The sequence below is a fragment of the Anas platyrhynchos genome, chromosome 1 (genome assembly GCF_047663525.1).
Source record: "Anas platyrhynchos isolate ZD024472 breed Pekin duck chromosome 1, IASCAAS_PekinDuck_T2T, whole genome shotgun sequence".
Lineage (NCBI taxonomy): Eukaryota > Metazoa > Chordata > Aves > Anseriformes > Anatidae > Anas > Anas platyrhynchos.
Window position 1 is genome coordinate 189,844,959 of NC_092587.1, and position 16,282 is coordinate 189,861,240.

General features: G+C 38.7%; 1 protein-coding gene across 1 annotated transcript in view; it reads right to left on the minus strand.

Annotated features, from left to right (window-relative positions):
• DDX10 (DEAD-box helicase 10) overlaps nucleotides 1-16,282 on the minus strand; it is a 181,012-nt gene that overhangs the window by 8,027 nt on the left and 156,703 nt on the right. Inside the window, exon 17 of the mRNA XM_027468537.3 lies at nucleotides 4,523-4,656. Within this exon, the coding sequence (XP_027324338.2) occupies nucleotides 4,523-4,656 (134 nt within the window). The remainder of the gene's footprint in view (nucleotides 1-4,522; nucleotides 4,657-16,282) is intronic.

The following is a 16,282-nucleotide window of genomic DNA, read 5'->3' on the forward strand; positions in this document are numbered from 1 at the left end:
CCTTTTGTGTGCCTGCCCTGGCTGTTCTCTCCCCTCCTTTGAGTTAGTTACTACCTCTACCCCTGACGTACAAACCCACTCCCAGCCTGTCTCCAACTATAACTCTCACACTGGTGTCTCTGCTACCTAATTCTAGATATCACTGTTGACAATAAACTCAGAATGGTGGTCTTTGATGTTACAGGTTCCTCTGTATGTAGCACTCTTCCCATCAGAGCAGTGCATAAAGTGGTGTGGCCTACTCTTCCAGCAAACTCTCAATGTCTACCTATCGATCATAACTGTTCTGTTTTCAACTGCTTTCAGGGACATCGTTAATTTCCGTTCAGCTTAAAGGCTAGAGAGGAATTTGAAGCAATTTGACACACACTGAAAATTTCTGTCCTCATCCCTTCTTAAAAAAGGCTGAACACATTTACGATCCATTTCTCTAGTCCTCCAGCAAACAGAGTAAGGACTAAAAGCAGGAAAGCATTCAGTCTGATTGTGTGAAGATGGGGGGGGGGAAATAACTTTAAAAAATCTCTTTGAAGAAGTTAAGTACCTTTTCCATTATTGAAAAGTCAACCAAAATTCTGGGCAAACAACCAAGACCAGTATTGTTGTGGTGCTTTAACCCAGCAGGCAGGGTCAGGCTGACAGGCCTCAAGCCTCAGCATTCTTGAGGCCTGCATTACCCCAATGTTTTGCTACTAGCCAGAAGAAGCTTAAACCCCAAAACCGATACCAAAAAGCAACCCAACCAGGTTATAACCTCACCAAACACTAAATGGACATGAAAGATTTATACAAATATGTTACTTAAGGAAGAAAAACGGAATTGCAACTTTGCAGTCATAAAATGAATGCTAAACACTTAACTAAGTCAGCAGGGTTTGCATGGCAAAAATATCCTGATATTGCATGTGAAAATCATAACAGAAACTATGTTTCAACATATTCTTTGCATGTACACCTTTTTAATTTAAATAAATTATAAGATAAAATGTTATTTGATATGCCTTCGCTTCTCCTATTCAAAACCTGAAATATGATTTTTTAGACAAAGCAACTTCCACACATGCCTAGGTTTCAAAGACCAAATAAAATCCAACCTTCAAAATAAATCATTCTTTGCCAGGCTCAAGGCGAAATTCATAAAGGAAAAGGAAAAGGGGAAAAGACTATTTTGTTGGTAAACCTCTCCTAGATTTTAAGCTATTTTTCAAATAAATGAACACAACGTAGATAGCATTGTAGCATGGAAAACGTTCCACCATTGCACTTCATGCCAAAGTCACCTCCAAACATGCTCCAAACAACATACTTAAAGTACACTTACTAAAGGAAAACCTGACAAGACTTAATGCATGGCAGAAAAAAAAATCTATATGTCATCTCAAGTTGGATCATATATATAGCATTTTTTTTGTGCTCAAAATTACTCTTTTCAGCCCAAATTGCATTCAAAACTAATCTTCTTGGGAGAAACTGAAATACAGTAGGCACAGAGAAGTTCAAAAAAACTATTCCCTGCAAAGGTAATTAAAGTAAGGACAAAACCAATAAAATGGTAAAGCAAAAACTGGGTCTACATGGTATTAAGTTTATATGTGAATATTTGGCATACTGAAAAATACAACAAAAATATTTAAAAGATTAGTTACCATTTTTCCCCCTAGTTACAAAGGGAACGCTGTGTCTAGCAGTCAGAACACTCAATAGGCCCCCAGGGTACCTGAATTTTATTCCCAGACCTGTGTCACCAACACGATTTGAAGTTACTTTGTGATTCAACATTCCTTTCTATAAAAACCATACTGACCTCTTCTGTAAAGTGTTTTGAGATTTGCTGAGGAAAATACTTTGTCAGAAAGTATTACTACACTCTCATTTTCCTTTTTAATATGTTCTTCCTTCTCCGTCCCACCTCACAGGAAGAGGTAATGACCAAGGCCCTAACCTTATCCCTCACTGTGAGCTGACATTCTGGCTCCAGTGGGCCAGGTCAGCTGCTGATTCCAAAAAACTGCACTGATTACTGCTGCCAAGAACCTGTCCAACCCTATCAGCTTCTATTCTTAAAGCTTAGTAGATCTTGAGTCTAGCTGACATCTTTGGGGAAGGGATTAATATAAAAAGTGATGTAAGAATACATAAAAGGGAGACAGAAGCGATCTTCCCTAGTAAATGGTTATTTAATGATACTGAAAATAAACTAAATAAAATTCCCAAATTTTAAACTGACCGCTCCCATCACTTTTTCAAAACATTTTTAAACAGTTATTCTACAAAACCTGGTATTGTTGAGATAGCCTTTCCTAGCTAAGCCTACAAACTGAAACAATGCTGAATCTAGCTTAAGAAATGCAGCACTGCAGTACCTTTTTCCTACACTAAGTACATAACAACTTAGGAGTAATTAGGAAACGCCCTAGGCACTAAGGTTTCCTGTAACTGCTTCCCACCCACATGCTGGTACATCAGCTATATCAATTCCAGGAATCTGTCCTTCAAAAGTGACACACTAACTAACAACACAAATACTGCTTGGTGGCCAACCTCCTACTGAAGCTCTACTTCCGACTTTCCCAATAAACTCTTGATTTATTCCTTCCAAGAAACACACTACCAGTGATTACCTGTTATCTCACAATTCCCTCTCCACAATTTATTCTTTTTTAACCTGCAGCAAAGCATTACTACCAAAGTCAGCTCAGAATTTGCTCTCAAAGACAAAATGACAGAACTGTCACTGCTAAGGTCCCATTAGCATCCTGAAATACTTCTCCAGGCACCATTGTTAATCTTCTTTGTAAATCAGAATTCTTAAATACACTCTTCTTCTGGTCTCTATCTTACAGCTAATGTCAGAACAGAGACGGTCCCTTCCAACAAAATGGGGTTCTGCAGGATCCTCTGGCTCAAATTACTGCCTTATATCCAGGTATGAAAAAGGCAATATTGACCACATTTCTAATATTATCTGGGTGAAGCTGATAAAAAATTTCACCATATTAACCCACTTCTGCTCCATGCAATACAAAAATACCACTAGAGAATGCATTTATCAAGTATGGACAGATATACTTGAACTCCAGTAACACATGAAAAGCAATCTACAAATCCTCTTACATAACCCTCCTCAATAAATGCTGAATCTTAAACTTCATTAAAGAACATCTTTAACAAATTATGCTGCTTACTCCCACCACAAGCCAATGAGTAGAGTCAAGCTGTCATAAATACTGCAGGAACTGAAAGAATCTTGTTAAGTATCAGTGGGTCTGTGATGTTCTGCCTGTTTTTAGAAGGCTGTATTGATATTTTACACCCAGCCTTTTCACTCATTTACATGGCATAGAGATACTGAATCAGCTCAGGGAAATAAATATACAGAAGGAACTATAATTCAGTTATGGTTAGCCTCTTTCTCCCCCGTGCACGAAAAAGGAATGATTTACTGCTGCTTAGGAAAAGCTCTGCATTTATCCTACCCTTGTCAGTTCTAATGACCAACACACTGGTAAAGGAGCTAAAGGGGACATGGTCACCAGCTGTTTACTTTGGGTAATACAGCTCTTAAATCCATGTCCCAACACCCAGTCCTGCATCCCATCCCCACAGCAGGCAGCCACACCAGGGCTAGTGACAAACTAGCTGCTAAGATCTAGCTGATTCAGATGTGAAAAGCAAGAGATTTCTAAACCTAGACATCTAGGAGGGAGCAAAATAAAGATCTTGACTCCCACTTAACAGCACTAAGTGTCAATAATATGTTTCTGAATCTGTTACACATTAGGCTTTTTGTCAGAAACACACAGATGGACCTCTTGTTGCTGTGAAGCCAATGACAAAAACCACACAGGACTTCACTTGGAATCCTTTGGTCTTCCTGCAGTACGTGCTAAAACATGCAGAATGTTACCATCAGCTACGGATCCTCCTCCCCACCCTGTGCTTTTTTGTTAAACTACAAGGAACAAAATCTCCTGTTTTATATAATTCAAAATGTGCTTTAAAATTAACAAGAAATGTCTAACATAGTTAATTTCATTATACTAACTCAGATTTCACTTCTTTTGTAGTATTGATGAGTCTGAGCAATGCTGAATCAATCATGCAACTCAAGTTTTACCATGTACTAATCTATTTAATAGAACACAGGTACAGAAGGCTCATGCAAATCCTCAAGTGACTTCAATGTTTTCTCTTCAAACAGAGCCTGGAATGTGACAGTAGAGAAACCTATTTCTGAAACGCATGAAACCTCCTGGGAATCAGTCAAGATTTTCGCTTGTGGAACATTCTCACTGAGATCCCTTCAACACTGACTCAAAAAAATCTTTTCTCACTCAGCTTCACAAAAGGAAATGAGACCCTTTTGAACAGATTCTGTTTAGCAGTTTCCTAACAACAACAAAAAAACTCAAATATTAAGTACTGGAAGCAACAAGATGACTGTGAAGTGAATTCTTAACATCTGAACAGCAGTTTCTAAAAAACAAGTACTTTAAAATCAATGTAGAAGACATGTACATACCTATGACTATCTTCGCTTTCTGAATCTTGCTCTTCATCAGAATCTTTGTATTTATCAGGATCTGGAAGAGTACTTGGGTCAAACTCGTCTTCACTTCCACTGTGTGCTAGAACAGCCACTGTTTCATCTTCAACCTGTCAGGTGACAAACGGAGAGTTATTAAGACAGGCAAACAAATCCATGTTAATTACTGTGACTCCATTAATAGTGATGCACTAACAAAAAGCATTCAACCACACTCAAAGGCCACCACTAGTATAGCCAGGAAAACAGAATCGTTTCTGCCATCATCACCGTTCCAGGCTGTTAAAGGCTGAAGATGTACTATTCAAAATGAAGTTCAAAGATTTACATTCAAATTCTTTCTTCCTAATACCATCATCTTAAATCCACCAAAACTGGAAGAGATTTTGGCAGCAACTGATCAACAGTCATCTGAAAGTATTTAATATGAAACTCTACTGTCTCTCAAACAAGCTGGCAAAGAGATGCGAGCCAGAGGACACATTAATCACTTGGGTAAGGTGTACTTTATAACACCCTGATTTAAAACTCAGACGGTTGTCCTTGCAGTTAAAACCCAAAATGTTACTTGAGCTGAAATAACTGTCCTATGAGTTTCTGCCATCCACCACAAGCAATGTGTGGTCTTCAGGCTCCCTCCCAGCAGCCCCTCACCACAAGCAATGTGTGGTCTTCAGGCTCCCTCCCAGCAGCCCCTATCTCCCGGTTAGGGAAGGCAAGTTTCACCCAGAGTGCAGCAGTGCCTCATGAATTCCTTAACAAAGAGGGCACAGAAGCTATTTCTTCATAATGGTTAATCTAATTAGTCTGACTGCTTTGGAAATATACACTCTGCCCATCACAGTCCTGAACTAAGGGCACCACTTTTGTAAATATCACTACTGCTAACAGGCACAAAGAACGCAGATGGGCTGGAGGGCATATGCAATTGCATATGCACACATACACACACACAAAAAAAAGTTTACAAGCATTTATAAGCAACACAAATGCTAGATTCATGCATTTTTATAGTGCAAAACAAAACAAATGGAAAGAAACTATAATTAAAGACATTGCTACCTTTTTGTTTACATTTCTAAGCAATATTCACATGGCTGAGCTTCCAAAACAGCACTCATTTAAACGACACTTCATTCTATGAATAACTTCACTTAATTAAATATTTGAAGTTCATTTTTCTTCTGATTTTTCCATCCACCTCCAGGCCATGGTTTTAAAAGAACAACGTCTTCAAGTGCACGCGCCTCATCAGAATAAAAACAAACAGAAAAAACCAACCCCTATCAAAGGTCCCTATTATACTGACACATACAGTAGGTGGAAGGAAACAAGCTGCTTGGGGTAAGATTAGCCATCGCTGCAAGAGCTTGTCCAGTGACACTTCCCCAAAGCATTGAAAGCAAGCAGGAGAAAGTGCTAAAAGCCAGATTTGCTGTTAGAAGGCAGAAGAAAAACATACTAAGCATGCATTTTATTCTTGATTATTTTGAAATACTAGTAAAGGTAATTGCACAGGTGGGTGTATAAAATCACTAAGGGCATCATCAGACTCAGCAGCACTGTGAACTACCTACAATAATATAACCACCTACTGAAAAGCATGTTGATTATCAGGGAACTTCAGCTGCAAAACTTCACAACAAAATCAAGAGCAAAAAGTATTTTCTAGCTTCCAAAAATATCCTCTAGCTCATCTTTTAGTATAACATCACAGAGCACTATTAATTCAACAGAAAACTATTTTGAAGGTTACATTTTTCTAAAGCATTTCCATATTCAAAAAGCATCCTGCATTAAATTATAGCTTTTTCAAATTTTTTTAAACATTAAATATTTGTTCTTTACTTGTCCCACTGCATCTATTCTTTCTCTAGAAGTAGCACATAACAATATATATAAAAAAGCAAAAGAGAAACAGTATTTAAAGCTCTGATATGGAACAAAATATTTTTAATATTTCTGTGTAACACTATGCCACAGAAGGCTAACGTTTAATGGCAGTCATCTTTTAAGATTTGGGCTGTTCACATTCATATTCTCAGTTATGTCAGCAAAATGTTGATATTGCATCATTTCTTAAGTTTTGTCATTTATATATGTGCTCATAAGACAATTATGCACACACAGATCAAGCCTTCACTTTCGTTACACACTCATATTCATTTTTCCAGCAGAAAATTTGCAGAGACTCGTTCAAGGTAATGCTCACTATTACAAGAGAAATAATTGGCAAAGATGCCTCTAATTCATCAGGAATCATGAGGTCATATTTCTTATGAGCACTGCCTGTTACATATTCATTATAATAGTCGTAAGTCCCTGAAATTGTTAAGACCTTGAGCTTGAACATTTATCATCCACAGTTGAACAACAAAAACTCATTATTTTTCACTCTTGCTTCAAATTTTTATCAGCCAGTCAGGAGGAAGAAGTCTTGTGACTTCACATTACTCACCACAAGAACTGGAGAAAAAAAATCACATCATAGCTCAAGATAATACCTGCAAAAACTCATTATATAAAACTTACAAATAGGATGCAATTTAGAGAACTGGGACTGGATGCTACAGAGAGCAATGACTACCAAAGTCAGTATTAACTGAAGAATAGATTTGGACCATCTGTATTTTATGTCTAAGGTTAGCGATAATGTGCTTTGTAGCATGATTTATTACGAAGTTCAACTGTGGACAGAAACCCATTCAATCATCACATCAGGCCAGTCAGGAGAAGAGGATTCAGTAGCACTTAGCTTGTTACCCCTTGGTAGAATAAAAATAGTAAGGTACCTCTTTTACTCTACCAGACAGGTTGTCCCCTTCTGTTTTGCAGTCTAGTTCCAGATCATACAAACTTTCTAGGAAGTCTTTCGGTTTTAATATGGCATTGGGATAGAAACATTTTTGCATTTACGTAATCTCCCTCTAGGGCATAAGGAGACTATTCTTATGCAAAAACTTTACAGAAAAAAAAAAATCAGCAAAATGCCTATCCTGGAATATAGAAGGTTTGTAAACTTCATTGCCATCAACTTGCCACGTGTACCACGTAACAGTAACTCACTTCAGGCATTTTGGAAATGCACATAAGATGAGGCAAACAGGGCAGAATCAGCTAGAGTTTTTGTCCTGCTTGAAGACAATACAACTTCTCATTGCCTTTGTTGTAAGACACAACAACTCAGTTTTCCTATAAAGCAAGATGAATATGATGAAGATAGGTAGTTGTGCTACGCAGACTGAGAGGAGCTTCAAATGAAGAAATTGATGCATCTTTTACAGAAAACAACTCAAGGGGTTAATTTTTTTTAAATAGCAAAATGCTGTCTCTCTTCTACCATCCAATAGGTGTTCAGGTGAATATTATCTATTATCATAAGATAAAGGGAAAGCTGAAAAAATATGCCATGAAAACCTATACACAGACAGAAAACTTCACATTTTCCAAGATTAAATTACAGAATATGTTCATTGTGGTATTTAATTTATATCTAATTTAATAGTTTTGTTGTTTGTTTTTTTTTACCTAATTAAATTATTTGGAGTTGCAACTATTACATTCAACCTTTTAAGCAATTCATTTGTCCCTAGCAATCAGGTTGAGCTGGGGGAAGAATTGTTTCAGTGGTGCCAATGTGTCCATAGTACTTTATACAAAGCATGGTGGTGGAGTATTTCTGGTCCAGTAGAAATAAAGAGTTTTAAAGTTAGTTTAGAAGTTGACCGGACTTGATTTCCATCTGTCAACAGTCACACATTATAAAATATTTATTAACTCTACTAAAACTTTCAGTTCCTTTTGAGCTATGTCACCCTTTAGCTTTTGTTAACAATGTGGCTTCTACCAGTAAGTGATGTTTGTGATTCTAACGCAATGCAAAAGTCAGCTTTAAATACTGTTAGTAGGTCATTACACAAATTTTAAAATTTAGAGTATTAAAATTCATATAAAAGGATATTTTAAAATGTAATCCCTTTCATGACCTGGTAGCATCCAAAATTATGTTAACTTTCTTCTTTTTGTAGCATTTCCTTTAAGCCATCTTACTCTAGATTCACCTGCTCGCCTTGGGGAGTTTTTTTCATAGCCTGAAACCCTAACCCAGAAGTAAGCCCCCTGCTGAGGCGTGGTTGCTCTGATATCCCATCGCTTACATTGCCCCAAAGGAATACAGCTATTCTGGCAGTTCACAAATAGAAATACAGCCTTTGATGTAGCCAGGGTGTTTGATCCGATAGTTGCTTTGAAGATCAAGAACAAAGCCTCAGACAACACTGGAAACTGACTGGGAGCCAGTGGAGCAAACCAACTGCAGACCTGATATGCAAAGAGCTGTGTAAACCATGACGAAACTGGGCAACTACACGGTCTACTGTCTAAAGCTCATCAATAGCCTTCAAATCCACCTTCACCTAAACTGAATTACAACACTCCTAACTGGAGGTGACAAAGCATCATTTCCACTGAAGCAAGAATCTGTCTTAAGATGATTTTTTCTTGCAAGTTAAGAGGGGAAGAGGTGCACTTCTATGTTGCGTGCGGTAGTATTTAAGATTAACCTTCACAAATCACAATCACAGAATCATCAAATGGCTTGGGTTGGAAGGGACCTTAAAGATCATCTACTTTTATCATGCCTCCCACTAGATGAGGTTGCCCAGGGCCACGTCCTACCTGGTCTTGAACACCTCCAGGGATGGGGCATCCACAGCTTCTCCGGGCAACCTGTGCCAGGGCCTTAAACCACCCTCTGAGTGAAGAACTTCCTCCTAACCTCTAATCTAAATCTCTCCTCTTTTAGTTAAAAAACATTCCCCCTTGCCCTGTCATTATCTGACTGAGCAAAAAGTTGCTCTCCATCTTTTCTGTAAGTCCCCTTCAAGTAATGAAAGGTTGCAATGAGGTCCCCCCAGAGCCTTCTCTGGGGGGGACCCAGAGAAGGCTCTGTAGCCTTCTCTGTAGGCTGAACATCCCCAGCTCTCTCAGCCTTTCTTCATATGAGAGGTGCTCCAGCCCTCTGATCATCTTTGTGGCCCTCCTATGGACCCGCTCTAACAGATTCACATCCTTCTTGTGCTGGGGGGCCGAGACCTGGCTGCAGCACTCCAAGTGGGGGCTTATAAGGGCAGAGCAGAGGGGCACAATCCCCTCCCTCCACCTGCTGCCACCCCTCTGTTGATGCAGCCAGGACACAGTTGGCCTTCTGGGCCTCAAGCACGCACTGCTGGTTCTTGTCAAGCTTTGTATCCACCAGAACACCCAAATCCTTCTCTGCAGGGCTGCTCTCAATGAATTCTTCTCCCAGTCTGTGCTTGCCTTTGGGATTGCCCCGACCCAGGTGCAGCACCTTGCACTTGGACTTGTTGAACCTTGTTAGGTTCATGTGGGCCCAATTCTCAAGCTTGTCCAGGTGATCTAGTCATGCAAGCTTTCTTCCCATTGTCATTTACCCTACCATCTGCAACACTGAACAGGTAATATACATATCCCTTCCAAAACTGTTTTTGTCAATCCTTCTAGGCTAGTTTGTTCTTGTGGATAAGTAGGAAGTGGTACACACAAGGGTAGGAAGAGCAGAGAACACGTCATTACAGGACTTTCTGCTCTCTTGGTGTGAAGCACACAGAATGGATCAAGGCACACAACAGAAAGGAGATGTGGACAGGAACGGGGTCCACTATTTCAGAAGGATTGGTCAAGTTCAATGGGTCTGGCCAGAAAGGCTGGTAACCAAAAGCTGGAGAAACTGAGGTTCCAAGTTGGTCAGGTGGACAGTCTTTGACACTATGATAACCTAACTTGCCATCCCGCCTCTGGGAGGAGTATCAATCTTGGGTTCTGGTAGAAAGAAGAGACGCCTCTTAGCTTCATCTTCAAAATATTCACCCTTCCCAAGTATCAGCAGTCACACCAAGGTTCAGTTTCATCCAGTCATTCTGCATTTCTTTTTAAGCAATCTGACTTCTTAATAAAATTAGCCTAGTTCAGCCAGCAGAATCTTGCTATTTAGCAACTGTCTCAAATAATGTACATGTAAATACCTAATTTTCTTTCTTAGAGTTCCTATATGCTCAAAATTTATGATCAGTGAATGGGTAAGCCCTATGGCCCAAACTAGCACACACTGATGCACATACACTGACATTCAAATCTTTGCTGTGTAAATATACCGAAGTAGTTTATGTTGTAAAGGGCTCATGCCACAAGCACAGTTGAGAGCCATCAAAACCACAAAAATCATAGATATTTCCACATTCACTTCTAAATTTTTGAAATTTCTGTGAAAAAATTCTTTGAAATTTTTGAAGTTTCTGTGATTATCACAGTATACATTTTATCTTTAATCTTGATCTCTATGAAGTATTGATATTCTCTATCAGAGTTAATATCAGCACAACAAATGCATATAATGACAATATAATTTGCTAAATTTAAAATTACAGACTCAACAACCTCAAGATGAACTGTTGAGGACAAAGAACTTTTTTATTTCAAAGTATCTGCTCTTATTTGTATTTGAATTATAATGGTTATGCCTCACAGTTGGAACTTATGCTTTTAATTTTCTTCCTAGAAGGCCAATGTAGAATACTTACAGTAAATACAAGATTTTTCAAGTTGTTACTAGCCACAACTACCAATGTCATTTTAACAAAAGGGCAGACTAATACAATTCTGTTGTGAAAGCTCAGGATAAAACCACAATACAGTTAACTTAAATGCAATTCATGCTACAAACATGAAAACACAACTTAGAAGAAATTAAGTTACTAGGTTGGTAGCACTGGAAATGAATTATACAGTGGAATATATGAAATTTTGACAACCCCCCTCCCCACAAAAAAAAAAAAAAAAAAAAAAAAAAAAAGAGTTTAAGCTACTGCTTATATTGTTGATTTTAGAGATTGAGCATACCCAGATTGCACAACAGCGCAAGCTAATAGTTCCAGTGTAATGAAATATGGGCATGAGCACACATTTTATTTGCCATAAATGACCACAACTAAGATCTTTAGTACCATTAATAAAATCTGTGGCATTTGAATTAACACAGTAGTAGCTCAATCCCTGGCCAGAGAGGCTCCAGTGTCTGCCATGCCAGCAGCTGGGCAGAGATGCCACCACGTACACTAAATCTTTGTCTGAAAGAAAACTGATGTAAAACATTTGATAACACAAAAGCCTCAAAATTAATTTTCAAAATCTTTCTAATGCTATGTTGTCTGGTATTAGTTTGCTTGCAAGTGAGCAAGTAATACAAGACCAAAAAAAAAAGGGGGGGGGGGGGGAATAAGAAATGGAAAAGAGTAAGAATTGGTAAAGACTAAGAAGCCATAACAACTGTCCTTGAGCTGACTGAGAAAGAAAGCAGAAAAACAGCAAAGAGGGAGGAGAGCTGGTAGCAAGTGCAGAAGAATAAAACCAACGTGAAATGGAACTAAGGAGCGTACAACCAAACAACACAAGGCACCACCTTCACGGAGCAAGTGGCAAAGCCATGAAACCTTCTGCCAAAGAATACAGAAGGTGCTAGGAGTTTAAATGGGCTCAAGAGGTAGGTAGATATATAACAGTGAGAAAAATCTATCAAGAGTTATTAAGTACAGTCTTGCTGTGCCTTTGCCCCTGAAAGTCTTTGAGCTGCAAATTTCTACAGCCAGAGAGCGTAACAAGGTAAAAGGAACTATCAGTGGTTGTCCTGCTTCTGTACCAGTCCTGTCTGGTCTCAAGCTGAGAAACAACAACAGAGTAGCTAGGATCTCAGGTCCAGCAGCCAGCTTCCCATCTGTTTTCACCTTGTGAAGGTGAAAGAAGTCACAGTGCGCAACAGTGCACCATGGGCATCCTGCAGATAGCCACAGTTACCAAATCCAAGTTTGAAAACTACCATGCAGGTACCAATGCAGGTTTTCCTGCTAAGCATTTTGGAAGAACTATCAAATCCGACCAAGAGAAAGGAAGAAGGCTGTCCCTATTTGAATGTGTAACCATTTATGGAAGTAATTTTTTTATCCCCCTGCTGCACTGTATTGTATCAATCTCTTCAGTCTTCCGCAAATATGGCATTTTATTAAATAAGTCAGGTGAAGACTGTCATCTCATTCAAACACAAAATGTTTGAAACAATGCAGAGTGGGGAAAAAAACAAAGTTGAGACAAGTTTCCATCAAAAGCCGAAGCATGTGGCTAATTATATTTATTGAATGTAGAAATGACACCCATACCCAATGGCTTGTTAAGGAAATAACACTGTACTATACTCAAGCAGTCTTTGGCTTTTGCACTACTGTCAAAATGTTTTCACTGTATTTCTAGTGACTGAGTAACACCTTTTGGTTTCAGTAATTGAAATACAGGTGGTATGCAAACGGTGAGAGCAGAAGATCTGGCACTTCTCTGTAGGTATAATTAGTGTATTAACGACTTCTTGCTGCTCCCCGGAAGCCTCCACCCCATACTTGCAGCAAATCGATCTCAAACATGCTGTAGTCATTGATGTCGTCTTCACAAATTTTAACTTAAGAAAATGCAGTTTTCAGCTAAGGACATCTTACGCCTTGCAGTTGCTCATTCGCTTGCTTGTTCATTTCAACATCATCTGAAAAATCTTTATACTGCATAAATAATGTATGATATCCATAACAACAGGATACAGTACACTGTATGATCGATTACCTTGGCATTTAGCTCTTGTGAAAATAGCTTTTGTGAAACATGGCTCTATTGGGTTCCCACAAAATTACATTTTGGTAAAACTGTCTGAACTATCAAACTTAGGTATGGCTAGACATAACGTTATTAACAGTGCACAGGCAGGTACAGACTTTAACTTCTTACACTGTACCAAAACAACACTATTTGTTGTCAGGGTGGGTGGACCAATTTAAATCAGAGATTTAAATCACCAACTCTAATCCTGACTACAAGCAGCAAACATATAATTCACCCAGTAGTAGATGCAAGTAACGAATGTCTCCGTTGCTCTTCTTTTCAGTATTCTGAGACATGGTTGTTTTACACCGGCTTTTACATGAAATTTGGTACTATTTTATGCTACTTGAAGTCTCAGTTTTTCTTTTCCATTTTCCTTTTCCATAGTGACATCAGCAAATGATAGAAGAGCCATCACGTACTTGCCCAATGATTACTATTCATTTTTGAATCATGATTAGTGTCTCATTCTATCTGAAATGGAAACAGATTTCAAACAGAATTGTAATTAGTTTGTAACTTATAAAATTTGTTATATAGCTTATGTGTGTTATTTTAAAGTTATTCCTAATTAATAGTTTAAGTAGAACCATCCTGAATACTGCAGATGTGTGGAAGAAAAAAAAAAGTTTATCCAAGCAGGTGCTGTAATTTAAACTAACATTTAACAAGATACACATTCTCTGTTGCTGAAAAATAAGATTTACTTCCAGGTATTCTACCTCTTATGATTTCAGTATGGTTAAGGGCCTCAGACCTAATTTCTATTCAGAGACTGAATGAGTAAAGGAAGAATAAACAAAAATGCCAAGTTCCTCAAGTACGTATCCTACTTAACTTAAAATATGGATTTAAATAACTATTTTTGTCTTTTTACTGAACTTTTGATTTTTATCCATCATGTTTTTAATTTTAAGACGGTTTTCAGTTGTGTTTTGTTGTTTTTTTTCTCCCATCTTTCTCCCAAATACTTGCAACATACACACAAACTGTCAAGGAAAGGGAGAACAAGGATAAATGTTAAACTCACTGATTTAAAAATAAATTGTAGCATGCTTAGAAAGGTGTCAGAAAAAGTAATTTTAGCCTAACTTTGCTGCTCATTATGAACTCCAGTGCGAACAGCTCACTTGCTCTACTGACTTCTTGGTGTTATGCAAGCTGCTTGACATTGTGATTTGCCGTACATTAGTAAATACTGGAAACAGAAACAGCACACTGAAAACAAGACTGCTGGCTTGACTGTAGACATATTGCCAGTTCTCATGAATTCACTGGCCACAATAAACAGTGTAATAAATGGCTCAGTCTTCGAAATAGGACTATAATCAAAGTTTACAATTTATTAAAGGAACAGAGGTAAGCAAACAGCGCTGGGTGCACCGGGAGTCTCTGCTCCACCAAGACACACACCAGTTACATCAAGCAGCTGATTTTTATGCTCCTAGGCTGATACATATTCATTACTACTAAAAAAAAAAACAAACAGGGTTATTATAATTACTTTCCGGAATCCAAACCCTCCTACTGGAGCATGCTTATCTCTGGTGGTCCCTCTGGGGGTCTCTCGTGCTGAAGGCTCATAGTCTACCTCCCTCTTGTCCTTCTCCTTTGTCCAACTTGGCTGTATGTCAGAGACTTGTGCAACATCCCCTACAAGCTTTGTCTTTTAGTTGTTTTTCAGCTCTCCCCACCTCCTTAATCTCCTGGCCAGACAGCAGAGACTTGCATAGTGTCCCATGCAATAGTCATAATAGTTAGCAGTTATTCTGAACCCCCCCCCCAGATATCAGAGACTCCAAGGAAAAGCCTACAAATACATTTCCCTTCAAGCTCTCTATTGACACAAATTGTTAAAACATTCCTTTGCAAAATACAAGAATTATATACATTAACCACTCTGTTTTTCTTAGACTTGTGGTTATACAAGGGTATGTAAGACAGAAGGTCACATTCATCATAGCACGTGGCCCTAGCATTGTTCCATACTGACACGAATCAGATGAACATATCTCACAGACAGCAAGGTGTGAGCTTTTATTACCCCAGAAGACCTCCACCAGAAACAGAATTCAGTACAGCTCCACAACATGCTTTCTGTATAGGTCACACGATGAAAACCACCATCTTCACTACCAACAAATGCAATAAATAAAAGCATAAGCCTAGATAATATTAATGAGTTCACACAATGTTATTCTGTAAAGCAGGGCTTCAAGTCTTCACACTATCTCCATCCTCCAGAACCTTTGCTTGTTTTTAATTAATAAAATGCATTAATTTTGGTTTTCAGATTTGCCATTAGAAGGTCAAATGCATGAACTAGCTGAACTGATGTAACGATAACTTCCTGAGACTGACAGCAACTGGATGCTTAACACTCCATTAATCTCAGTATGGCGATAATTTGAAAACCCACAGAAAAATACTGTTAAGCGCTCTCTTACAGCAGCTTCCAAGAAAAATCCAGTCGATGGACTTGTTCCATAAATCTGTCACATCCCTGGATGGGATATTTCTGATCCTGACACAGAAGCCTCTCAGCCACAGCAGTGCAGGTGCATCAAAAGAAACCAGGCAGGACCTGCAGGACACAGCTGGTGGTCACTTTCTCCATCCCCCCTCAGCAAGTAAGCTCAGTTGCATCATTCCCACCTTTGTTTTTCGAGCCTTCAGTAAGGAGGATCCCACAGTCTTCTCAAAAACTTGTTCCAGTATTCAGATAACCTCACCAATGGAACATTTTTCTAGAGTCTGTACTGAATTTCCCTGTTGTAAACCTGTTATTTTTGCACCAACCTGAGAACAGATTGCTCATTTACTTTTCAAGTTTTCTAAGTATTTCCTCCATTTCTCTCCTGTAGATCTCACCAGCTATAGTGTAGCTCATCAGCCTGGGTGCAGCTTTGGAGAAAACTCTTTTGGCCCACTGAAAGCTGAGATGCAGAGCCATTGCTAGTCCTGTTTTAGGGCAAAAAGGCTCTGCCTGACTACTTTCTGAATGGGTCACCTGTTAAAAAA